This window comes from Marmota flaviventris, chromosome 14, assembly GCF_047511675.1.
Source record: "Marmota flaviventris isolate mMarFla1 chromosome 14, mMarFla1.hap1, whole genome shotgun sequence".
Lineage (NCBI taxonomy): Eukaryota > Metazoa > Chordata > Mammalia > Rodentia > Sciuridae > Marmota > Marmota flaviventris.
This window is the reverse complement of record NC_092511.1, coordinates 57,035,886-57,063,709: the sequence shown is the minus strand read 5'-3', so window position 1 is coordinate 57,063,709 and position 27,824 is coordinate 57,035,886. Positions and strand designations below refer to the sequence as shown.

At 40.3% G+C, this 27,824-nt stretch overlaps 1 protein-coding gene across 1 annotated transcript in view; it reads right to left on the bottom strand.

The window, feature by feature from the left end:
• Window positions 1–675: 675 nt before the first annotated feature.
• The window catches only part of Antxr1 (ANTXR cell adhesion molecule 1), a 228,451-nt gene continuing 201,302 nt past the window's right edge, over window positions 676–27,824 (bottom strand). The window contains exon 18 of the mRNA XM_027934509.2: window positions 676–4,480. Coding sequence (XP_027790310.1) covers window positions 4,220–4,480 — 261 coding nt within the window. The 3' untranslated portion in view covers window positions 676–4,219. The remainder of the gene's footprint in view (window positions 4,481–27,824) is intronic.

Here is a 27,824-nt window from a genome sequence, read left to right as displayed (position 1 = left end):
GATGCTCATCTCATTCCACCACCTTGCCTACCCCCATCCCTACTCCATTCCCCTTCCTCCCCATAAGTTCCTCCATTCCTCCCATGCTCCCCTCTCACCCCCATTATGGATCAGCATTCACTTATCAGAGAAAACATTCAGTCTTTGTTTTTTTGGGATTGGCTTACTTAGCATCATATTCTCCAGCTCCATCTATTTACCTACAAATGCCATCATTTTGTTCTCTTTTAATGTTGAGTGATATTCCATTGAGAGAGAGTACATTTTTTTATCCGTGTTTCTGTTCTTTTTTATTTTTATTGTTTCATTTATTAAGGATTACTTTTTTAATTTGAAAATCATTACCATAGATAAAGAATATTTAATTTTTTTTAGTTTTAGATGAACATAATACCTTTATTAATTTTTATGTGGTGTTGAGGATTGAGTCCCGTGCCTACCTCTGAGCTACAACCCCAGCCCCAATAAAGAATATTTTAAATGTTGAAAGAAATGACAGTAATCAAAATAGTTGAGTTTCGTGAAGGGTATAAAATAATTTGAGAAATGTAATTTAATGTACCAACTGACAATTATTTTATTACAATGGGCTGCATTTTATTTTTATAACACACAACCAGCAGAAGAATTGATTTTAGGAATTTATTTTTATTTTTTTTAAAAAAGCAATTTCCAGCAGGGTTTGTCACTATACAAGTTCAGCCCAGTCTCCTACAGCATGGTACAGTGATAACTTTTTTTTTAATTTTTATAACAATGACACTGAATATCCATAACTGAATTATCACAGAAAAAGAAAGAGAAGAGTTTAATGTTAAGTGTATTTAAAAACTCATATTCTAATTCTTTTAAATTGGTTATCCAAGTATGATAATATAGCAGAGCTCAGATAACTAGGAAAGGCAATTGACTAGAACACTCCATTCCCACCTCATGTGCATTAACAGGCTTTTTGCTTTCTATATCTTTATATAGTTTGCAAACTAATTCAACCCATTTTACACAGCATTAATTTTTTAAATTGAATTGGCACTGGACCGAAACCGTTGCTTATTAATTCATAATTATTATTTTTTGATGGATTATCCCCCATCTGATAAACTGCTTGCAACCTAGTATATACATGACAATTCAAGATCATCTCTGCTCATTCTAATCACATTTACAATGAGGTTACCCAAGGCTAGATGTCCAAGACTATTAGTGAATTTATCCACCAACCCTGCTCTTGATCTTGGTAAAAGAGAGACCTTGGGTCTCACTGAAGTGTGTTACCCAGTTCCAGGCAAGAAACTGCCATCTGGATGTCAACAGGAGGAACCACACTTCTTAGCAAGCTTCTTACTAATGCTGTGCAAACAAGGGTCTCGTCGTTTCGGTAACTGTTTGTACATTTATAAAAGCAATACAGTCATGGGAAAAACCAACAAGCACAGCTTGGTAGAAAAACCTGCCATGAAATATCATTGGCTTTATAATAATTTACTACAACTGTTCTTTTTATTCACACTGGATAGGAAATGCTTCCATCTAACACATGGAATACGAATATATACAACAAAAATTTGGCTTTTATATAAAAAAGAAAACTTCGTAAGGACAATAACACGGGGCTTGAAACAATAATTTTGTGCAGTTTCCTGATCACAATCATAAGTCTCTTGTCTTTCACAGGGAATGACACAGAACTGATAGTTTTTTTTTTTTTGTAAGCCAGTTGAAGAATTTTCCTGCCTGTAACAGCCTACTACAAGAGTATTACCTTGTTCATACAGTGTATAGAAATTTCTCCTTCTTAACTGTAATTCTGAATGACTAGGGATGATTTGATGGGTCAGTTTTCAGAACAAACCCTGCTGATCCTTTTGAAAATCAGCATGTATTGGCAGTTCCCTATTTCATCAAAACAATGTCGCCACAACCTCTTGGAAACTGCACAGGGGTATCTGGCGGATGCTGTTGAGATCCTGAAAATCGCCTTCTCACCTGAGGCCCGCCATCTTGAGGCACAACAATGTCAGCTACTTGGCTTGAACTTTCTGAAGGCCGCATGAGTCATGCGGTAGTGGTGTGGGGGTGGGCTGTTTTGTACTGCCAGCAGTCAAAACAGCTGCCATGGGCTCAAAATCTTTATGCTGTGAGCCCAGGGAACCCATTCGTCTAAGGAATGGTTTTCTGGGGCCCAGTCATGTCACTGCAGGTGGCTGTGACCCCTGTTTCATGAGGGACTACACTAAAGGGGAAGCCTTGTGTTCTAAAAATAGACAATGCAGTAAGGTTGGATGAGGGGGAGAAGGTTTGCTTTCCTAAGTCTTGAAGACCACCTCTGAAGTGGCAGCCGTGGTACAGCTTGGAGGTGTCAGTTTGGTGTTGGCACTATACCTTCACTCTCCTAGGTCTACTTTTCCTGACTGTACCTTTTATGCTGATGGGCTTCCGGTTCCCCCTCACAATCCCTATGTGTTCTGGCTTTCTAGGATAGGGATGCAAATAGGGTTTATCACTCTCAGTTCTGACTAGTGAGTGGCAGGTCTTCAGAGTTGTGACTTGAGAAGGATTGTGAAGAAGTCATTACATTGAATGGGCAATAGTGCTGTGACCAGCAATGTCTTCATGGGCACAAGAACTGGTGTTGACGGAATACATTCCTGGCCCAACACCTCTGTTCTATGCTAGGTGAGGGAATGAGGCTGGCTTAATGAGCTCTCCAGGGATCTTTGGAGACCACAGCCCAATGCACTAATTGCATATTTTCTGTTTTGTTCCAGAGAAATTTTAAGAATATGAGGGAGTTGGGACAAACTTTGAGGACCTGTGGAAAGCTGGAGGGGGAGATCATTTTGAGCAGGTCTTTGACCTATTTTTACCTGTGGGTGATACAACTCAATGTTTAGCAAGTGACTACAAGGCTTACTGATTAAGCAGATTCAGAAAGACTTGGAGAGATGGGTGGGTCCCAGGCATGGTGGGTATTTCAGGCAGAGCATTTCTATGTTGCATACCTGTGTAGTTCCCTTCTCTGAACAGCGATGTTATCTGTGAGCATATTGAAAAGCCAAGGAGAAATAGATTTGCATCTTCACACATCTTTTTTTGAGAACCTGGGAATAATTTCCTTATGTCAGGACTGTGGTCTCTCAGCTCTACCTTGACATATCTTTATCAAGAAAGAAAAAGTAAAAACCAAAACCAAAACCCAAACCCCAAACCAGTGATATCATGTGGTAGGTGCTAATGATGCTGTTTTGGAAGATCCAACTCATTTGGCTCGGGAAAATAGGTTCAATCACTTCATCCTATCTCTAGTGATTTAAACCAAAGCCAAAGCTTGATTTTCAACATGAGTCATTAACAGGTTGCTCTGCCATAGTCTGTTGATTTAGGGGATCACATCTGGCCAAAGCCACCCATCTCTAGCTACTGATGGCCTGTGGGTTTTAGAAACTGTCTGATGCTCCCATTGATACTCCCCTGCCTACACGCTCGACTGATTTCACTTACTCATCAACATGGCAACATTCTCTTTCCCATCTGTAAATACCTGCTCCCTTCCTCACCTAAAGAAACTGGGAGAACTTGAAAGGAGAACAAGGCATATGTTTTTATACATCTGTAAATCCCAGGAGAACATCCTTTTGGGTACCTGTCTGATGTTGAGTTTCTTGTCACCCCGGGGACTCCATGTGTTTCCAAAGTTGCAGGCAAAGGTTTCCACCTTCCGCAGCGGTGCACAGGGGTGAGGATTCCTTGGTTCCTAGGCCAAGGATTCGGGGTCAAGTCACTGAGGTGGAGTGGAAGAGGGAGGGTGGCATTGAGAAACCCAGCAGTGTCTTTTCTTATCTGTCTCTGCATTTTGCTCAGCATTTTCCTTCTGTTCTCCGTGAGACATAATCCTGCTGAGAGCATCTTGGCAGTTTCACTGCCTCTGGAACCTTCCAGAGGCGATGGGTGGCTGGCTATAAATGTGGCTGCAGTTGCAACATGATTGTTTTCAGGCAATTCAATGTTTCTGTTTCTTTCCGCAGATCACAATATTTCTATTTCTTTCCGGCGATCACAATTGTCAGTGTATTGACATCACCAACCAATTTTTAAAGTGTGTGAGCATCAGTGGGCTTAATTACCACTATCTCCTTTAGCTGGAGAGACTTGTTCTAACAGCACAGAGGAGCCTCCTCCCCGAAGTTTCTGAGACAGCCCAGAGCTTGGACTTTGGGTTCTAGACCGAAGGCCTTGGAGGAGGTCGGGAGGGGGGTGGTGCCCTGTTGGGAGGAGGAGCCTGAGGAGGGGGTGGGAGGGTGGAAGGGGGGGAGGGGATGGGAGGTGTGGGGGCACTGGGGGGAGGGGGAGGGCAGTGGGGAGCGGGGGGTGGGGGCGTGTAGATGGGGGCAGGGGGTGGGGAGGTGGTGTGGTAGGCGTTGTTGAGGGGGTACTTGGCTGGCTGGTTGTTCTTGACTCTGGTGAAGTTGATACAGCGCCCCTAGAAGAGAATCAGAGACAGATGTGTGAGCTGATGGCCGTTCAACAGGGCAGGTGGGAAGGCGGCTTGAAATAAATGGGTCAGTAGAAAGGAGCCATGCTGCCAGTGAGGGCGCTCCACTGGCATATGGTGACATTATGACAAAGTAGTCCCCCCTAACCCAGTTCCTTAGACTGTGTTGCAAAATTATTTGTTAAAATTCATTTTTTCCTGGAGTCTTTAATTCTCTCAAGGTAGTGATGGGGAGGAGGGGAGAAGGACTGACCTTAATGGACGCAGGGGGTCAAGCTGTGTAGAGAGGTCACTGTAGTTAATCTCAACAGCCTTGCCAGCCACATGTTATGACCAAGTGTCCCATTTCATAGATGAGGAAGCTGAGGCTCAGAAAAGTCAGACCCTTTTGCCAAGGTCACATAACCCAGAATAGACTTCAGAACCTTCAGAGTTGGCTTCTAAGGACGGGGCCCCAAATTTTATAAACCAAAAAAAAAAATAAATAAAATTCTAATCACACTCCTGGAGGCAGGAGAAGGTTACAGTGGAGTATTACTCAGCCATAAAGAAGAATGACTTTATGACACTTGCCAGTAAATGGATGGATATGGAGACTATCATGCTAAGTCAAATAAGCCAGCCCACAAAGACTAATGGTGGAATGTTCTTTCTGATATGTGGACGCTAACCCACAACAAGGGAGGGGTAGAATAGAAGTTCAGTGGATTAGACAAAGGGGAATGAGGGGAAGAGAGGGGGGGATAGAAAAAGGAAAGACAATGAAATGAATCTGACATAACTTTTTTCCTATGTTCATATATGAATACGCCATAGTGAATCTCACTATCGTGTACATCCACAAGACTGGGGTCCTAATTAGAATAAGATACATTCTGTGCTTGTATAAATGTATCAAAATGGACTCTATTATCATGTATAAGTAAAAAAAAATACAATTAAAAAAACATTCAAAGTCTAAAGCCACCCCCAAGTAGCCCTGTCTTCCAGGGGTGTTACCTCTCCACCCTCCCTCACCAGGGATTCAGATTCTTCTGCCCAAGGCTGGCTCTGTAAGGGAGGAGTCTCCTGCTGACCATGCTTCCCTTTTAGGGTGTAATCCCCCTTCACTTTCCCCCTAAGACTCTTTCCTCCTTGCAAGAGCAGGTGTGGCTCCTATGAAATCCGTGCCCCACCCCCGCCCCCGGGGGCTTATGGGGAATCAAACTGTTGTTTCTACTTGTGTCCTGGATGCTGTCAGAATCCCTCCCATGGGGACAAGTTGGGTCACAGCTCTTCCCCTCTCTCCTTGTCCTGCTCATTTGAAGTTCATTACTGTGATGGACTATGTCAGAGTCCTGGGACTGTTCCTGGTCTTGTCCACTAGATGGATGCTCATCCTGTGGTGTTGGACCCTGAGTGGGCATGTCCAGAGAGCCCAGAGGTTCCCTTTTAGGCCTTTGGGGAAGGACCTGAAGGAGGGGGAGGCTGCAGAACTGAAGGAACAGTTGGCTCTAGGACTAGAGGGACATGTGGGTGTGTCATTTGACGCTTGGTTCAGGGACATGCTGCATGCTTGTGGGAAATGACAGGGCTGAGCAAACCCTCCCTCACCTGTGCCCCTCCCCACTCATCCTGTAAGTCATACACAAAGTCCCTTGTTCTCCACACTCTCCCCCCTGATAACTTCAGCTTCCACTGACCCTTTGCTTCTCTAAGTTCTTCTCCAGTTATCATCTAGACCAACTTTGGGGGTGTGGACACTCTAGATGTTTTATCTGTAAATGCCTTGCCTCCCTAGCCAGGTGGGAAACTTCCACAAGGGAGTGGCCTTGTTTTGGACTTTGGACTTTGATGTTCCACAACCCAGAGCTTCATGGGCTGCTTGCTCTTCATAGCAGGGAGACTCGGTCAAAATGGAGTTGTTGCAAGAGACTAGGGCAAAGCAGGGGCTTGGGCAGCATTAGCATGAGCTAACATTCCTTTTCAAGACATGGCATTAGCCAGAGAATCTTGGTGAGGAAAGACCAAGCTTGACTGGGCTTGGTTTGGAAATTACAGTTGGTTTGGGAATTACAAGTCCCTGTGTAGCTGTCTGCACCCTGTTTCCTCTGAATTTGTAATTCATAAAATTAGGCCAGGGCCTCACATTTTGGGGTTCTGCTTGGGGGTCCACTGCCATCCAAGCAGCCGTCTTTTATAGCTTCATAAATCCAAGCCACGGTTACAGTCTATTTATGATGCAGGATAAGCTCTTTCCTTCAAGATGTTATAGCCTGATGGTTACCATCTGTGATAAATTCCTGTAATGACAACTCAGAGTGGGGATTTACTGTACTACCTATTCTGCCCTTCATTCCTAGACATCAAACTCCTACCAAGAGCCTCAGAGAGATTCATTTCCTTTAAGGATGAAGGGAAATTCTGAGTCTGGGGAAAGAACTGCTGGTACCTGGGCTCAGGACCCCATCTGGCTGCAGATCTCCTTTGATGCAGGTCTCTGGGCTGGGAAAGCAAGGAGATAAGAGATCTGGAAGCCCACTTACTGGTTCCATCCAATTGTGATCCTACCATTTTTACCAGAGGCTGTTCTGCCCATAGACAGATCAGGAATCTATAAGCCATATTAGGATCCCCCAAATAATTCACCAAATAAAAGATGATCTCTCCTATCTGTCATCTGAAGATGGAACAACAGAGGATTATGGGAATTGGGTCACAGGAAAGGCAAGGAGGCGCCCTTCCTACACCCTGGAGGTACACCCACAGGTCTCCTGCACAAGAGCACTGGTATGCTGGTTATTATGGACCCGAGGACAAAAACAACTGAATATAAAAGCCCAGAACTCCCATAAACAGACAGAGGGTGGGTGGAGGCAAGCTCACAGCCTTGTCTCCCACCCTTGGTGGGACTCCCCACAGTGTGACGTGGGTGGGGATCATCACACCACCTGCCACTGGCAGACATTCTGAGAGTTCCCTTAATCACTGCTGGTGAAGGGTCTGGAACAGTGCCCTGCACCTCATGCCCTGCTCAGACACAATAATGACTTTGTCTACAGTAGGCAGCCGGTTGGAGGTCCTGTCAAGTGTTCTGATTCCTGGACTCAGCAGATGCACCCCTGGGGCAATTTAACACTTTCTGAGTGATCTGCAATCTATAATGTCTACACCCTGCACCTGGCTTCTATAATAAAGTTTGTAATCGGGAAAAAAAATGAAGCATGGGATGTGACTGAAGCAGCCTTGGAACCTGATTCTGATGCTCCCCTTTTCCTCTCCCATTGTTATATAACTCCTGTAACTTATGTCCTATAGGACCTCCTACGGTGTTTTGCAAATACAGTTGGAAGGATGATATATTTACATATATTTATCTTCCTGAGAAAAGGTGCAGACTCAGCAGATGCACGGAGTGGGGGGGTAGGGTGGGGGGATGGGGGGGCAATTTACAGTAAGACACAAGGTCTCCATAAGAAGGGTGTGGCTGCAAATTAAGTTCTTAAAACCTGGTGCCAGAGGCGCCAACACAAACGCTGTAACACTTAGACCATATAATTGGCCTAAAGATTAGTTTACACGACATCATTTTTTGCTTGTGAGAGGATAATAGAAAGGCCAGATGTTCTCGATGTCATATATGCCAGCAAATCTGCACCAGTGTTTGGTTAAAAGGTTGCTAGGATGATTGGAGCTCTCGCTTCACAACATTGGTCTTTGGAACCCAGTTAACAGTACTGTTTTTGGGTGGTTTGATTCAGATCCAAGATTCGGCTCTGACCTCAGTTTACCTTGCCTTCCTCACTTAAAAAGCATGAATGTTGATTATTTTCACACATTAGCAACAAAATACTCTGATAAAATTCTAAGAAGAAAATGCAGTATCTCTTAAGAGATCAGGAGGATTATTAGAAATGTCCAGATACACCATCTTCTTTATTATCAAAACCGTATGTGCTGAGTATCCTCATCTTGATTGTACAGAAGAAAACAGGTCTCATACCCATTTAAATAACTTGCCAAAGACTACATACACAGTCAGGAAGAGGTTGAGTGGGATTAAAACTTAATTCTACTTGCCTTAGGAATTCATCTCCTTTTTAACTGTATTAACTTAGATATTGATGATAAATGCAAACAATTTCTTGAAGGACTTGTAGCTATCATCCCACAATATAGCACTTCGCACAATCAATCAGCTCTTGACACAGTTGTCGAGAGAAATTTCCAGAATGTAAGTCCATAAATTATTCTCTAGCTCAAAATTCTTCAATGGCTTTCCTAATGCCTTTATTTTTTTAATTTTTAATTTTTAAAATTTATTTTAATTAGTTACATATGACAGTACAATGATCTTGACATATCATACATTTGAATCAAATGGGGTATAATTTCTCATTATTCTGAGTGTACAGGTTGCAGTATGACCAATGTGATCCTAATGTCTTTAAAATAAAATGCAAACACCTCCAATAGCATGTGTAACCCTTTTGTGATCTGGTCCTTGCTTACAGCTTTCAGGTAATTTCTTATTCTTTTCCGGCAGGGAGTCTAGCCAGGCCCATCCTAAACCGTCCATAAATACTTGTTCAATGAAAGAATGTTAACATGGCACTTGGTATTGTTCTCTGACTGTTTCTCACTGACTGTGATTGGTGAACATCTCTGAGGCATGCTCAAGGTCTCCTCTTGAACCTAGTGCTGCAAAGTTCAAGTCGGCACTCAACAAACGATGCTCCCAGACCTGCGGGTCTCTGAGTTGGAGCAAGATTTCTTAGAAAGTTCAGATTTCCTCTGTAAATTTACGTTCTCAAAATTTCAAGGGTCCCTTAACCCGATTATGAGTTTAAGGATCCTTAAGTTCCTCCCAGTGTCCTCTTTGACCATTTCTAGGCTCTTAATGGAGGCGCCTCAAGGATCCTAGGTGCTCCCTTTGTTTTTCACATTTCAAATGTTAACATGCTACCTTTAAAAGTACTTTTTGGATTACTTTTTATTCATACTCCAAAGAAAATGGCCCTTCCATAAAACCCTGACCCCAGATCAGAGGGGACACACTCTGAAAACACTATGGCAGCCTTGGGATTGTTGACCAGGTTCTGGCTCCTTCCCAGGTTTGGCTGCAGACATTGATGCTCCAGGGAGCAGAAAGGAGACTGGCAGCTTGAGACTGTGGTCTTCCTAAGGGTTGGCTAGCAAGTGATCTGCCAGCGACGTCCACTGGAACCTCAGGCAAGACACTTTCTCTCTTTGGGCCTCATCTCCTTCATCTGTAGAATAAAGTTGTTGCACTAGCTAGATGGTGTCCAAGAGCTTTCAGCCCTAATATTTTATGATTCCATCAACATTAAAGTGGCTTTGGAACCCTTCACTTGGATATATTAATTTGAATTCTTCTCGGGCAGCCAGTTTGCACATCTTTTTGTATTTCTTAGTTTGGCTAACTCTTTGTATTGCATATTTCCCAGTTGTTCATTTGATTTGGGAAATATTGAAAAATTGGACATTCAAAATTGGAAGCTTCACCTTCTGCTCTTATGTTACAGTGGTGAGGATTCAGGTCCGATCCGGTCTCTGAATTTGGGTTTGTGGGAGAAGAGCTCTGGGCTGATTGTGTGCAAAGGACTAGCCAGGGGTGAGCTCATGTGTGCTGAGTGTTATGAAACATCTGTTTGGGTATCAGGCACGCTCAGTGGAGAGGGAGCTGGCCTTCGGAGATGGTTAAAAATATGCCATGGCTCCCACAGATTAAACCAAATAGTTTCCTATGAACAGAGGTCATTTAAGGAAATTGGATTGCACAGGGAGAATACTAAAATAATTAGATGGAAAAAGCATAATATATATGCCAAGTTTCCTCTGACAAATACCTTTTTTCTCCATGGCCTAGTTCTCCCATTGATTGCCTTCTTTGGAGGGCTATAGGTCTTTCTCAAGTTACAAATGGATGGGGTTTCCAAAGTTTGTTCACAAGCCAGTTGTTTGGAATTAGGAGCATAGTTCCTAATTTAAGTCACTCTTGTAGGTGGGGGCAGTTCTCAGGCTAGACCACAAAAGATCACTGGCTTATTGAAGGCAACTGACGTAATCTGCTGAAGTTGGTGCTCTAGTGATGAGAGGATGGAGGCCTGGACTGGGCGACTTAATAGTGCCTTCTCACCTGCATATAATTCTTTTCATTTGTTAATGCAGAGTGCATGCGTCCTTTTGATCAGTGGCTTCCAAGTGTCAATTATGTCCTAGATATCTCATAAGTTACTGTAGACAGTGATAAGAAAGTGTTAATGTGCTTGCCCCCATGAAGAATATAGTCTAGAGATAGAAACAGACAATAGTCAAATGACCTCAAACAGATTGACCCCAGCAACCATATTTGTGATCTATGACCCTGACCTTGGCCATCACTGACTGGACCAGAGGTGGACACTTAACCCGAGCTAGGCCAATAAGAGGATTTAGAATGACCACAACTGATAGGCAGGCAGGCAGGCAGTTAGAACTGATTTTTTGAGAGGGAATATAAGTGGGGACTTGATTCATTCTTCTGTCAGTCAGAGAGAAGCAGAGAAAGTTCTGATTCTACTTCTGAAAGATCCTTCATTTCCACGAGCTCCTCCAACTTTCACTGTTGCTCATCTTCTAAAACTGAAGCCACCAAGAAAACTAGTCTTCTGCCCTCAGCCTTTCCCTTCTACATTGATATACTGGTTTCCATATAAAGCACACATACATACACACTCACACACCCTCTCACACTCAAAGCTATCTGCCTCTTTAAACCCTGCAACACTTCCCCATCTTCTATGGGATAATATCCAACGTCCTCAGCATGAACTGGCCCCTGAACTACATTTCTCTCAGCTATCCCATGTCCTTTTCTTTCTTTGAACCCTATACCTTAGCCTCAGTCAATCATTTGAAATAAAACCTGACCACACTCTGGCTTTTCTAGCAACAGCATTCATGTCAGAGGCCTAATTCTATAACAGAGACAAAAATGGCACAGCCACCTGCCTTGGCTCCTCCCCAACACTGAAGCCAGAGCAAGGCAAAGAGATGGTGTGTTGTGAATTGTGATTCCGGAACCTTCTCTCAACTCTCTTTTCTCCACCTCAAACTTGGCCTCTCTCTAAGCCTCCTATCTAGCTCGCCTTTTATGTTCTGTCCATGGAAAAAGATCCAAGGGCAGAGCTTGGTTATTTGATTCATTCTGCTGACACACATGTTGGCATGCTTTCCATAATAACGTCTTTGGATGCCAAAACTAAGGGTAAGATGAAAGCGCAAAGGAAATATTTGGTAACATGAGGAAACTAGAAAGATGAAGGAATGGGTAGAAATAAAAATGGCATGTCTTTAGTGGGACACGTATAAACATAAGGTTTGTCAAGAATTACTCCTGAGATATAACTTAACAATAAAATCCCCCTTTTTCATCTGATTAAAAGCTTCATATTTGTTGAAAATTTGGAAAAATGCAAAAACGAAAAGAGGAAGGGAAAAGAATTTTAAGTAATAGCAGTAAGAATTAACATTTTGTGCTTAGTTTTTCAGAACACACACACGTATTTACAAAATTGGGATCATCCTGTACAAAAATAAAAAAAATAAAAAAATAAATGCTCGGACCATGTCTCCCCTGCTGTTTTCAATGGCTGCATAATCTTCTATCACATGGAAGCACCAAATGCAGTTATTAAATTTTAATTGTTAGACATTAAAATTCTAATTTGTCTTCATTATAAACAATGCTGTGATAAAAATCACCTATGAATGAGTATTTTCATACATCCATCAACAGTTTTAGGATGCATGTTTAAGGTAGAATTGCTGGGTCAAAATCTATGCACATTTTAATAGTTTTGGATTATACCATCAAATTTTCTTCTAAAAGAAAGAAATATTCATTTTTAGCCCCAATGCTATTTATGGTAGCTTCTGTTTCCCTGATAATTTTATAATCAGAAGTTCTTCCAACTGAACCCTCAGAAGGGATGTATCATTATGTCCAACTTTGTTTTTTCATTACTGGTGAGATGAAATGCTGTTTAGATATCTGCTCGTTAATCCTTTGTTCTTCACCCTTAATGACTTGCTTGCTCACACACTTTGCCCACTTTCTATTGAGATTTTGATCTTGCTTTTCTTGTTAATTTTAAGAGCTCTTTGTGTGTGTGTGTGTGGGGGTTGTTGGGGATTAAGCCCAGGGCAAACACTCTACCAACTGAGCTACATCCCCAGCCTGATTTTAAGAGCTCTTTATAGTGTAATAGGAGTAATGATGAAATCTTGCTATGTAAGCTACTTTTTTTTTTTTTGGCTTGTGAGTTGCCTTTTGATTTTGTTCATGGTATAGACACATATCTTTATTTATTTTTATGTGGTGCTGAGGATCGAACTCAGTGCCTCACAAGAGCAAGGCAGGTGCTCTACCACTGAGCTACAGCCCCAGCCCCCTCAGGGTATTTTTTTGATATTTAGAATATAAACATTTTTGTAGGGATGGTCATTTATATCAATCCACAGAGTCTATTTTGCATATGCTTTAGAAAGTCTTTCTGAGGCCAGGGAAGTAGCTCAGTGATAGAGCACTTGTCCAGCATATGCAAGGTCCTGGGTTCAATTCCTAATATTGGGGGAGGGGGAGGCCTTCATTATTCTTCTTTTCCTAGTTATTTTATAGTTTCATTTTTCTATGTTTGTAGAATATAGTCTCTAAAGCCAAACTACTAGGATCCAAAACTTGTGATATATTGGAAAATTAACCTTATTCTTTTTTTTTTTTTGGTAAATTTTCTTTTCTTTCTTTTTTTTTAAAATTGATTTTATTTTTTAAATACATGACAGCAGAATGCATCACAATTCTTATTACACATATAGAACACAATTTTTCATATCTCTGTATATAAAGTTATAAAGTATGTTCACACCAATTCATGTCTTCTTACATGTACTTTGGATAAGGATGTCCATCACATTCCACCATCATTGCTAACCCCCTGCCCCCTCCCTTCTCCTCTCACCCCTTTGCCCTATCTAGAGATCATCTATTCCTCTCATGCTCCCCCTCCCTATCCCACTATGAGTCAGTCACCTTACATCAGAGAAAATATTTGCAATTTGTTTTTTTTTTTTGGGGGGGGATTGGCTAACTTCATTTTTAAAATTTTCTATAAAATGGGGTTAAATAACTGGTTCTGTCTCATAAGATTATCATGAGGATTAATTGAAACTATGAATAACTTTGAACCGTGTCTGACACATAAAAGTACTCAGTAAATGTTAATTATCATCATCTAGAATATATTTTGGTAAAAGGTAAGAGATATGAAGTCAGTTATAATTCATCTTGTTCTAAATGGTTAACCAATTGTGCCAATCCCATCTACCATCTTCCAACCAATTTAATGTTATCCTAATCACATGGTAAGTTCTCATTAGTTCTTATATTAGTTTCTGGCATCTCTGTTCCATATTTCCAATGTATCTGTCCATATCTATAGCAGCAGAGTTCCAAGTATTATAGTTTTATAATATATTTTAATATTTGTATCATAAGAATAAATTTATTTTTCCTTTTCAAGATTATCTTCATTATTCTCAGTGTTTATTCTACCACTTTAGCTATTCATAATAATTTAATTCATGGATCAAATTAGGGAAAGTGGACTTTTATATTATTATAGTTTCTCATCTATAAATAGCACATTCAAGGAAAGATGTGTGGTTTCTTTCTTTCTTTTCTTTTTTCTTTCTTTCTTTTGGGGATGGAATCCAGAGCCTTTTGTATGTTCTACCACTAAACTATACCTCCAGATTCTCTCTCTTTTTTTTTTTTTTTTTACCACCAGGGATTAAACCCATGGGCACTCTACCTCTAAGCTACATCCCAAGTCCTTTTATTTTGAGACAGTCTACATTGCCCAGGCTTACTTTGAACTCAAGATCCTCCTGCCTCAGCCTCTTGAGTTTCTGGCATTACCGTTGTGTGTCACTGAACCCAGCTTCTGTGGTTTTAAAAAATAAAGTCCAGACTGTTTTTTTTTAATAATTTGTTCCAATGTCTAAAAATCTAAGTGTATAGCTTACTGCGCAGGGATATCTACAGCTCTTCAGTCTATTGCTATTTTGGCAAGAAAAAAAAATTAAAATGCTGCACCATAAACATTCATTGGAGAAAAGCTTCTTCAACAAATGGGAAAACTGGAAATCCATATATAGCAGAATGAAATTGAATCCTGCACAAAACTCAACTAAAAGTGGATTAAGGACTTAGGCATTAGACCAGAGACCCTGTGCCTAAAGAGAAAATGTAGGCCCACTTCTCCATCATGTGGCTTAGGAACCAACTTCCTCAACATGACTCTTAAAGTGCAAGAAGTAAAATCAAGAGTCAGTAAATGGGATGGTATCAAACTCAAAGGCTTCTCACAACAAAGGAAACAGTCAAGAACATGAAGAGAGAGCTTACAGAATGGGAGGAAATCTTTGCCACCTGCACCTTAGGTACAACATTAATCTCCAGGATATTCAAAGAACTCAAAAAACTTAACACCAAAACCCACCAAATAACCCAACCAACAAATGGGCAAAGGAACTGAACAGATACTTCACAGAAGAATGAATAGGAATGGCCAACAAACATATGAAAAAATGTTCAACATCTCTAGCAATTAGAGAAATGTAAATTAAAACTACACTGAGATTTCATCCATCTCCAGTCAGAATGGCAATTATCAAGAATACAAGTACCAATAAATGTTGGTGAGGATATCAGGGAAAAGATTCACTCATACATTCCTGGTGGGACTGCAAATTGGTGCAACCACTCTGGAAAGCAGTATGGAGATTCCTCAGAAAAATTGGAATGGAACCACCATTTGACTCAGTTATCTCATTCCTTGATATATACCCAAAGGTCTTAAACATACTACAATGATGCAGCCACATCAATGTTTATAGCAGCTTCATTCACAATAGCTAGCCTATGGAACCAACTTAGGTGCCCTTCAACAGATGAAGGGATAGAGAAAATGTGGTACATATACACAATGGAGTATTGCTTAGCCATAAAGAATGAAATTATGGCATTTGCTAGTAAATGGATGGAACTGAACACTATCATGCTAAGTGAAATAAGCTAACACTATAAAACCAAAGGTTGAATGTTTTCTCTAATATGTGAATTCTAACACACAATAAGGGGTGGGGAGGAAAGAATAGAAGTTCATTGGATTAGACAATGAAGGGAAGGGAGGGGGGATGAGAATAGGAAAGACAATAGAATGAATTGGACATAACTTTCCTATGTTCATATATGAATTCATGACCAGTGAAACTCCAATCATGTACAACCACAAGAATGGGATCCTAAGTTATACTCCATGTATGTATAATATGTCAAAATACACTCTACTGTCATGCATATGTAAACAGAACAAATAAGAAATGCTCCAGATTCTTTTTCTTGAGACTCTGCTAGTTCTAGATCTTAACATATTTAAAAGCAAAAGTTTTGATGTTCTTCCTACCCAGTTCCCACCTTACAAATCACTATCCCTCCCGTCTTAGCAAATCGTAATCCCATTCTTCATGTTGTTCAGACAAAGACCTTGGTGCTATTCTTGTTTCCTTTCTTTCTTTCCACTCACCGTTGAATCCATCAGCAAATCCTGCAGGCTTATCTTAAAAATATGTTCACAATCCAACCTCCTTCTCACCATTTCTTCTGCTATCACAGTGGTCAAAACTGCTGTTATTTCCCCCTCTGGATTAGTGCAATAACCTCGTAACTATTCCCCGCTGCTTATGTCTTTGTGCCTGTGAAGTCTATTTTTCACATCACAACCTGAATGATTTTTCTAGAAATGTAAATGATTATGCCTCTCATCTGCTCCAAATTCTCAGGTGGTCTCATTTTATACAAAGTAAAAGTCAGATGCTTGACAGTGATCTGCACCCACCTCCATCAACTTCTTCACCCACTGTTGCCACTTCAGAAGTTCTAATACATCAAGCATCCTTCCCCCAACTACTTGCCCAACCTCTCACCTGGTTCCAGTTCTGTAGTGCTTGGCCTCAGACTGGGAGTTATACTATTGGCTCCCTGGTTGTCAGACTGGGATTACATCACCAGCTTTCCAGATTTTCTAGCATACAGGTGGCAGATCGTGGGACTTCTTAGCCTCCATAATCACTTGAGCCAATTCCTATAATAAACCTCTCAGTTGTACCTCTATGCTATTTTGACTGTTTCTCCAGAGACTCTGGACTAGTAATTTAGATATACATATTCTTACATTCAATATAAAACCAGTCCCTCATGTGTTTATGTGTGGATAAAAATGCATTGAGATATTAAAAATGTTGTTTATTATCCTGATATAGACAGTTAAATTTTGACATAGGAGTAAGTTACCAAGAACAAACTAACCAGTTATTCATATGGGTTGTAAATAACATATTTCATTAATTTCAGATATGTAGACTGGAAAAATAGTCTAGAAGCATTAGCCCACCTCTCAAAGACCTTCACTTATGCAGAAAGGAACATCCTTATAATGAATAATGTGGTATATGTTAAAGAAAAGTATTATCCTGATACTTGTTAAAATTATAAGGAAGATTTTTTTCAGGACCATTGCCATAGGTGTTGGAACTATCGTGACAGGGAGAGAGATAACCTACAATACCAAGGATGAATAGCCAAGGATTAATAGCCAAGGACCAATGACCAGTCTTGTCTAGAAGAAGGCTCAGAGAAGTCCAACTAAAGTGTGTCAAAGGAGAGAAGCTTTGTAACATAAAAGGTCATCTTGAGATTCCATATAGAGTTGATCTGTCTCCAAATATCAGTGAAAAATCAGCCATCATCTAATTTAACAATAGGCATCAATGGACCTTGCTCTAGGAATTGTGCTAAATATGGAGGAAATCAAAGGTGATGAATCCTGACTTGGAGAACTTCCACTCCAATAAGGAGGTCAAGGTGTAAATTAATAATTACAATGTGATACAGCACAGGCTTTAGTATAGAGGTGAAGAACATGTTATGAAATATAGGGTGTAAAGGGAATGAATGCTGAGAAGGGAAAAGAATAGATGTCAAGGAAGTCTTCAAAGAGGTCAAGAAAGTCTTCAGAGATTCTTTGGTTTGGGTTTTGATGGAAAGAGGAAAGGTTTTCCAATTAGAAAAAAAGGATTGGAAAAAGGTCTTTCAAGGCAAAAGTGACAACCTTACATAGATTCAGAAATATAAAACAGCAAATGTGATAGCTTAATGAGAAATGTGGAGGAGTGTCTGGAGGGACATGGAAATGGGTAAGGCTGGTCATCACCTTGAGTCAGACGTGAAGGACATTGTACTTGGGCTTAACCCTATAGAAGAAAAAGAGGAAGGGAAGTAAGAAATAGGGTTTATAAAGATTTCTCTGGCACAAGTGGAAGAGGATGAACTGGAGAAGGAACAGATCAAAGGCAAAAAAGTCTAATTGGGCAGTTTCTGAAGAGAAAAACAAAAGAGGGTTCCAAGGAAAGCTAATGGTGTTGGAAAGGAACTATAGATTTAGAAGGTACAGATTTCCATTAGCAATTCCATATTATTTATAAGGAAATAGTGGGATTTAATAATGGCTTCCGGCTAGCCAGGTATTTGTGAAGACAGAGGTGGTATTAACAAAGAAGAGTATGGAGAAAACAAAAATAGATTGTGAGAGATAATGTGGTATATGTTCAATGTTGTGATTTAAGTGATTTGTTTTGTGTATGTTAAATACAACATGCTTGAGAGACTTTCAAGTCTAGATGTTCACTATACAGATCTGTGTGTGGGTTTGTGGCATAATGATGGGTAGAAATTGAGACAGGAATTTGAAATCACTTCAATAGAAATAGGAGTCTGAAGCAGTAGAGAATGAAAGCATACACAGGAAGACTATGTGAGAAGACAATCAAAAATAGCTTGCTGGGTGCACTCATACTTAACAAAAAGCATTGTGTTCAATAAAATAACTCATGTTTTATGTTATACAACTTCAACTGTTTCTAAGGAGGGTATATTAAGTTAATGAGAATAGCCTTGTTTAGTGAATATATTAGTAGGTTTGGATTAGCAAATTTAGGATATTCAAATTTACAGAATCACTCTGCAAATTAGAAAGAGTTACTTTTTTTTTTTGGTTAAAAAAGTAGAAAAAAAGAGCAAAAAAAAAAAAAGGAAGGTTAGCATGCTTAGGAAGATCATAGAAACTTTGGTGGGAGCTTTAGGAAAAAATGCCAAAAAAAAAAAAAAAAAAGATATGAAGTTCAATGTTGTGATGTAAGTTCTCCCCAGATGGATGAAAACTTCAGAAAGTCTATAATTCATTGATGTTTTGTTTGTAGAGACATTGGCCTAGTCAGCCTACTTTTAAAATTCTATTTCTAGACGTCTTTTATTTTTGTTGTTATTAAATTTAATTTTTAACTATGTTGATATCCTAGTATTAGTATATATATTTTTGTATTGAATATTTTTTTCTTTGATATAATCTTTTAATTTCTAACACTCATCTCTTATTTTTCTTGTCTTATTGCATAGGTTAGAATGGCTAACTTTTTAATAACAGAAGTGATGTCAGCTATCCTTACCTTATTCTAGTCTTTAGTTATTTCATAAATAAAGTAGTTAGATATGCATACTTGTGTTAAGAATATCTTTCAATTCCTAGCTTAAGAGTTTAAATAATGAAAAACTCAAAAAACTTTTAATATAAACAAGATAAACTTTAATTTTTAAAATTCATATTAATAAAATAATTTTCTGTTCACAGTTGAAAGTTTTGAAAAGTACCATTTTAAAATTCATCAGATGCTGGGCATTGAGGAGCACACTTGTAATCCCAGCGGCTCGGGAGGCTGAGGCAAGAGGATCGCGAATTCAAAGACAGCCTCAGCAAAAGCGAGGTGCTAAGTAACTCAGTGAGACCCTATCTTTTAATTAAATACAAAATAGGGCTAGGGATGTGGCTCAGTGGTGGAGTGCCTCTGGGTTTAATCTCCAGTAACCCCCCAAAAAAAATTTTAAAAATTCATCAGGTATCTTTCTTATATCAATCAAGATCATCCTATTTTTCTCTATTTTGACCTACTATTATGAAGAATTTTATAAATTTTTGTAATAAAAATTATCTGCACATTTCTGAAATAAGCAGAAAAGTTCTGGAATCAATTGCTAATCTTCAATGTAGGATTTTTGTGGCCAGTTTCATAGGTGAGATTGGCCATTTTCCTTTTGTGGTGTACTATTTGTCAACAGGGTTATGTCAACTTTATAAAACAAATGGGAAGGTTTCTATCTTTTAATATGTTGTATATTTTTGAAATAGCACAAGAATTACCGGTACATTAAAAGCATAAATTTCAAAAAATTTCTAAACAGGCAGTTTTTCTAGATTGCAGTCCTTTGACGTCTTTAAATATTTTTGTCAAAGGTATTGCCCTATTTAGGTTTTATATTTTTTCTTGAGTCTTCCCATAATATATTGTCTCTTATAAAATAATAGATTTGTATTTTGTACACAGGAAATTCTTACAGGTAAACAAATCTTTTTATTTGTGGTAATACCCCTTTTGACACTCTTTATGTGTTTTAGTTTTTTGATCTGTTTTTCAAATATCTATGAATGATATTGGTATTTCCAAAGAAGTTTTAAAAGACTAATTTTTCTTTGGGAAATGTGCCAAATTTCTGTTTGTTTTCATTAATTTGTTCTTATATTTATAGATTCTTTGCTTCTGCTTTCTATATATTTGTTTCATATTATTTTTCTAAATTATAATTGATGCTTACTTCATTTGTTTTCATTTTTTCTTGTTTAATAATGAAAGAATTTTAAAATATGATTCCTTTACAAATCCCACAAGTTTTTTTTATGATGTTCCAATTGTGAATATTTTCTAGAATCCCAGTGAATTGCAGTTTTGATTTCTCCTTAGACCTGACAGCAATTTATGAAAATGTTTTAAGACTTCTAAGTCATTTTTTTAAAAAGACAAATTTAAATCTCTTATTGCTAACTTGCAGCCTTTTTTTTGGGGGGGAGGGGTATGATGGGAAAATGTGGCCTGTAAAAATTACACTTTATTCTTTTTTTCAGTTTTTTTTTTTGTGGCCTCAGTTATCGTCAGTTTTTACAAATTAAAAAAAAATAATGTGAATTCTCTATTTGAAGACTGCTTTTAACAAATTCTCCATTAATCACCTTTGGATTAGATGAAAGCCTCTGTATCTTTATTTTTTTCATCGGCTTGATTGAAGTCCGAGGGTGAGATGAGTTTATTAAGTTTTTCCCCCAATATTTTACACAATCATATTTGCTCAAATTTTACTTTGCTGTTTCAATTGCTGGGCCACCCAAGAGCAGCGGGGAGGCACCTCTCTCAGAGCCAACTGGGAGGAGAGAATTCCTTCTGTTCCAAAGAATTCTTGCTTCCTGTGGTGGTAGCTTGCCCACAAAGATGGCCACCTTTAATTCCTTCCCTTTTGTATGCCCTGCCACTCCCCCAGTGGTGAGGAGGAATCTAGGTCTCTACTCCCTTAAATTGTGTTGGCATGAGATAGCTTTGAATAATGGAATATGATGGAAGTGATATGCGAGCTTTGAGCCTGACTCTGAGAAGTCTGGCATTTCCTGCTTCCTGGTTTTGGTGCCCTGAGCCTCCATGGAAGAAGTCCAGGCTATGGTAGAGAGAGGTCCTATGGAGGATCAGTGAAGGACAGATGAGTGAGTGAAGAAGTTCTCCTGAATGTCTAGCCCAGTCAACCTTCCGATGATTTCAACTCCACCCACCATCTGCTGGCAACTCTATGAGAGACCTCAAAGGAGAACTCTCCAATGGAACCTGGTCAATCCACAGAACTGGGAGAAAAAAACAACTTGTGGTTTAAGTCACATGTTGGAGTGGTTCATTATAAAACAAAACTGAAATAAGTAACAACTCATCTCTTTGCCTAGTAGGCTCTCTCATGGTTTGTGGAAGCTGGAGTTGTTGTAAGTTCCCCCCTACCCGCCACTCTGCTCCTTTTTTAAGAGTCTGAATTTGGCACCTTTCCCAAAGGTGCTGCTAAGGATTCAGATCTGTGCTCTACTCACTGCCTGAGTGGCTAGGACTTTGCACCACTAGATCCAAGGGCCCCCAGGAGAAAGGTGAGGTCCCTGGAATGACAGAATGCTACAACCTCAAAGGTAACCATCACAAATTGCCCTTTCTGTTTTCTTGATATTTTCCTGCACTTCCTGCACTTCATTTTGAAATGAAGGCTGTTATGGTGATGAGAAGCCTGAACTGAAGAAAGACAAGGAAATGTGTTGCAAATATTGAAAGGCTTTTGCCTTTTTACAGTTGTGTATGCTCACTCTTGTAAGCTGGGTCTGTGGCATTCTGCCACCTGCTTTCTTGCTGCCAGTGGGTGGCTCGAGGTTGAAAAGTCTCCCTTTATGCTCAAACTGCCAATTTGACCTGAAAGTCTTTAAAAATATTTTAATAAATAGTTTGACAGAGAGGAAACCCAAATGGGGATGAATGAACTCTGTCCTAAAGTCATAGGAAAGACTGTTAAGTGCTGTGTGTAACCTCTGCCTAAACTTACAATTAATTACTTCTCATATTAACAAATATATTCATAAGTTGAGAAGGAAGATCAATAAGCCACACTCTAGCCAACAGAATAAAAACATACTGGGTGATATCAGAAATTATTTTACAAACAAAACCGCCCTGTCTGATGCCTAAATCTCCCCTCTAATTCTCATGATTATTCAAAACCATGGCACATTATTTTATATTTGTTTCGTTCTGACAATTTTTTTTTTTAAAGAAACAAAGTAGATTTAGAGAGAAGAGATCCAGAAAAGGGATCAGGTGAGCAATGTGCCATCACTAAACAGGAACTAGATTTAAAAATTCAGACCTTTCAGGGTGGCAAGACAAAGACTTATGTAGAGATAACCTGGGTAGTGCATTTTATTTATTTATTTTTTTTGGGGGGGGGCAGGTAGTGCATTTTAGAAAATAGAAGAGGTTGATAACATTTGTTGGTTCAAGAGAAAGAAAGTCATGCTGAATGGTGACCTGGTGTGGCAGACCCTGAATACTGTTGCATAATCTGACTCTCCTAAAACCCAGCCACTGGCACCGATCATCTTCTCTTCATTGGTGACCTGAAATCCAACGTACACTCTGTGGGTCCTGCCAAGCAGCATAGCAATTACTCCTCCAACGAGCCTGGTTTTAATCGACATTTTGGATGGGTCTCAGCGAAAATACTACTTTAATGCACTTTTCTAAGATTTAGAAGAAAACACTGTGGCATGGTCGTGCTGAGTGGGAGAAAGTCTGACCCAGGACAAACTAATTTTATGCAGTCTTCCCTTTCTCCCTGTCTCTCCCATTAATAATCTGGAGGGTATTTTTCCTGCCCTCATCCATGACTCCAGTTAAATGACTCTAACTACTTAGAACCATCATTAGTGTCGTCTTTCTATTTATTATTTTATTTATGTTGAGGTTATTTGCCTTAAAAAATTGGTGCCAGAAGATAGACTGACTAAGATCACTTGGCCAAGAGTATTATTTAGCTTGGATGTGAAAAGGTAAAATTATGAAATTACTTATGCATCTGGTGCATGGCTCAAACCTCATCCTCCTTCGTATATTCAAGCTCATGGAGGAAGGTTCATTTCCTTTGTTTGCACAATGTGAGGAAAGCCAGATGAGTTCTTTTCCTATGCCTGTAGCTGTCAAAGTGCTTTTTCCCGATGGAGATAATACTAATGAAAAAAATTAATAATTTTGCTTTTGGGATTTCTACAGTGTGGCCAATGGGTGGCTCTGTTATGGACTGAATGTTTGTGTCCTCTCAAATTCATACGATGAAGCCCAAACCCCCAATAGCATGGTATTTGGAGATGGGCCTTTAGGAAGTGATCAGTGTCCTAATAAGAAGAGACATTAGAGAACTTGCTCTCTTTCTTCATGTGCACACACTGAGGAAGGGCCATGTGAACACACCACCTAGAAGACAGCTCTCACAGAACCTGACCATGCTGGCACCCTGACTTTGGACTCCCAGAATCCATAACTAAGAAAATAAATATCTGTTGCTTAGCCACCCAGTCCACAGTATATTGTTATGGCAGTCTGAATAACAAGACAGGCACCCCAAATGGGGATGAATCTGCTAGGTTCTCAGCACCTCAGTCATGGGCCATTTTCCCATTCCTTGACCTTTTCACACTGGCCAAGTTCCCTGCTCACTCATTTGAGGGACCAGTTGCTTGTTATGAGATAAAAAGTTTCATACTATTTTTTTGGGGTGGGGAGGTACCGGGAATTGAACTCGGGGGCCCTCAACCACTGAGCCACATCCCCAGCTCTATTTTGGATTTTATTTAGAGATAGGGTCTCACTGAGTTTCTTAGTGCCTCGCTTCTGCTGAGGCTGGCTTTGAACTCATGATCCTCCTGCCTCAGCCTCCTGAGCCACTGGGATTACAGGTGTGCACCACTGCGCCTGGCTCATACTAATTTCATCTACCATTCACTGTGTGCTTACACTGGGCCAGGCTTGGTACTAGAGGCTTTGCATATATCGTCTCGTTTTGTCCTTCTAACAGCACTGGTGGTTAACACTACTATCCTGTTTCAAAAAATGTAGCAATGGGTTCAGAAGGGCTAATTTGTCCAGCATCTCTTTGGGAGTGACAGAATGGAGATTTAAATCCAGGTCTGTTTATACTCTATGGTCTTTCTTTTAACTAACATATACTTTTAGATTGGAATTAATCTAGGACAGAATGAATCAAGAAGCACAGCCGCTCAGAGTTAGCTACCAGAATTATGTTGCATTTGAGAATTGGCTTTGGGTTTCAAGGCTGCTCAGCTCCCATGATTCTCACCCAGATTTCCATGCCTCTATTTCTTCTTTCTACAGAATTTAGTGCCCTCTGACTAACTTTTCTGAAGAAGGGCTCTGGGTATCTCCATATCTCCTTCCAATCAAAACTTGCTTGTCCTTGTGCCCCTCGTTTATACTTCTCTGTGCTAAGTGACAACACTCTAATCTGGCCAATGAGCTGGATTCACTAGGGTGGTCTCTTTCTTTTCTTGTTTATTTTTTTTTGGGGGGGTAGTTTATTTCTTGATAGGCTCTATCTTTCCATCAGCACAAAAATATACTGGGACAAAGTGGATAATTATCTCCTGTATCTATTTTCACTTTCTTCCTTTGGTAGTAGAACCTGAGCTTCACTGGGCCATAACCACCTAGAAGGACTACATTCCCCATGCTTAAGGTGGTTCAGAGGCAGTAAATGATGCTAAAATGCCTGACCTCATTGGTGCCTGAACTGCAGATGGGTGTAGCCTCCTTTGCATCAAGCTATATTCTTGTTAGTTGGATGTGAGTGGAAGTGATATGTACAAATTCTAGGCTGTGCCTTTAATGAAAGAGGCACATCTTCCCCCTTTACATGGTTGAACTATGCCGATGAGGACCACACTCTACAGGTGGAGGAGAAACAAGATAGAAGTAGCTTGGATCCCTGACAGTGTGGAGCCACCATATTGACCCTGGACAGCTTATGCGTGGAGGGATATTTGTGTGAGAAAAAAAGTGCTACTTTGATTAAGCATCTATTATTTTGAGTTTTTGCTAAATTAGCTGATCCTGTAAACCTAAATCATGTAACCCAAGAAATAAAATACCTTTACAGATGGCGTTTTATTCTAAAGGAGTGGCTTTGATACTGGGCATCTGGGGTGTTATGGCAGGCTCTTGTGGTAACATGTTGGAAGCAGGCTGGTTTTGGGGGTGTCTCTTAATTTTGACCAGGTAGTTGGCTGCCCACTTCAACATGAAATAGGTGACAGGGGTCCAGCTGGCCCCAAAGAGCCTGTTGATTGTTTCCTGGATTTGACTATTTTTCAGGTAGGAGTTCCTATGACACTGCCAAAATGCCTCTCAAACTGAAATCAAAGGAAGACAGTAGTCAAAGCACTAAAATATCATGGCTGATGTTTGCAATCAGTCAAGAGAAATGGAAAATTTATAGCACTCAAAATCTGGGATTCATTTAGGAGTGAAAAGCATTAATTTAAGTTATCCAACCTCAAAATTGTTTTCAGGCCTCCACTGGGCCCCAGAACTCTTCCTAATTATGAAACCATGTAGAGTTGGACCTGAAATGAGACCGTGACCCAGTATAAAAAGATTTCATTGCCATGGTGCAGGAAACACCTCACTAATTCAATATTTGTGATCCTCCTCCCCAACCTGGACTGAGCTTAGGTTATGTATGATTTGAGAAGAAATGGTTTATTACGCTCATACTTAATACTACAGGGAAAATCTTTAAAAGGGAAAATTTTATCTTAAGTCCTTTGGAAAGATGCAAGGTATAAAGACAGTAATGATTTTTTAAAATTAGGAATAAAGAATGTTGCTAATTACCAATTAATTTATTGGCTCATGAAAAGCGGACTTAGCAGAGAGCTCCACCTGGAGAGACTCTGATTGGCACTGCCTGCTTTATTTCTATTTCAGTGGTCCCTCCTGGTTGTAAGGATTCTTACCAGAATGGCAAAAGTCACAACAGGTGCCTGTCCGGGCTTTAGTCTCTCCTCATGGGTTATGTTACTGCTCTTGGCTTTCAGAATTCCTTATTTCTTGGCCACTGTATTGAGTCCTAGGCTCTCCTATTCCTACAGACTGATGAGCACTTTGTTACTTCCTCGACCTTTACCTATTTCTTTATTTAGACACAGTCTTGCTAAGTTGTCCAGGCTGGCCTTGAACTTGTAAGCCTCCTGGCCTCCACCTCCTGTGTAGATAGGGTTACAGGCATGTGCTGATGTGCCCCACAGGACTAGGTGGACCTTTGTCTCCTCCCTGGCTTCATGGCCTACTCTGTGTCTTTCTTTAATTGATTGGCCCTTCACCAGTCCCCAATCTGCAGGGGCCAGGAATCCAGCTGGTCTCCTGGAGCCCGGTGACAAGAGATCAGCCCTGGAGTGAATGCAGCCAGAGAACCCAAGTCACCCTGTGAATCCAGGCAGTCCAGGGAGAAGAAAGGTGACCTCATGCTTAGTAAGAGCAATCTTTGTTCAGCCTTCAAAGACCCTGCAGTGAGTGTGTGTGGGGGGTGCTAGTGGTTTGGCACACTCTCCCTTCCAATGCCACAGCCACCTACCCCCTCCCAGTTCCACTAAGGGAGAGGATTCATGAGGCCGATGTGGCTGGGATGGAGGTAGAGGAATGCAGCTGTGAGGCAGTGTGGGAAGACACCACAATCCTGAACGGCTCATTCCGATGTGCTGGGGGCTATCGCTGTGAAGTGGTAAAATTATGAATAAACAAACAGCCCAACAGCAAGAGCAATGTGTCCTCTTTCTGGTCATCACCATTTCCACCTGGTCCTTGCATGTTTTCAAGCCTTCTTTCTTTGAAGCCAGAGGCTTTGTCATATTATGTGGTCTAAAGGAAACTTCTAGAATAGCATGGGACACTTGCTAGGTCTTCAATAAATAGGCTGCTGAAAGGGATTGAAAAATCATGTTGCAAAGCTGCAGATGGAGCTCTGGAGTTTGTATTGTCACTTTTTCTGAACTCCTTACTTTTCTCCTCTCAACGCTCTCCTTCATACCATCTCTTTCTTTGCACCTCCCCTGCCCATGAGGTGAATGTCTCTAGGAGTGACTTTAGTAGAACCCCAAATATTCCTTGCCTTGAAACATCCTTTCCTTACTTCCTGTCCAACACTAGGGTCTTCTGTGGGCATCTCATGCAGACCCCTCTTCAAATGTCAGGATGTCACCCAGGAGGGAAAGTCTCTGGTCATGGACATCAAGCAACATGCGGGTTTATCAACATAATTATCTATCTTTTGGAGGTCAGGGAAAAGACAGTTAAAATTTGAGGCTGATGGTGGCCTGGAGAAAAGGATACAGGAAGGGCAAATATTCATGGTGTTGGGGGAGGCAAAAGTGTCAAAGTGTGCAGGTCCCTGGAGAAGGGGCTGGAGAAGCTGGCTGGGAGTTTAGCACAGGAGCTTATCTACTTGGGTCAGGAGAAACACAGAAAAAGGAGGGAGGTGGCACCAAACACCTATGCAGGCCTCCTCTGGCCTGAGGCTCACCTTCCCACATTTGTGCAAGGAGCCCAAGAGAGACTAGTTTAATCTCCATGTGGATTTCTCTTCACATAAAATATAATGTGGACTAATCACTAAGTTTTTAATGTTTTGAGGACTACTTTCTTAAAAGATAAAAGTCACACCCCTCTGTCTCTTGTGTAATTTTCAGAGGAAAATGATGTT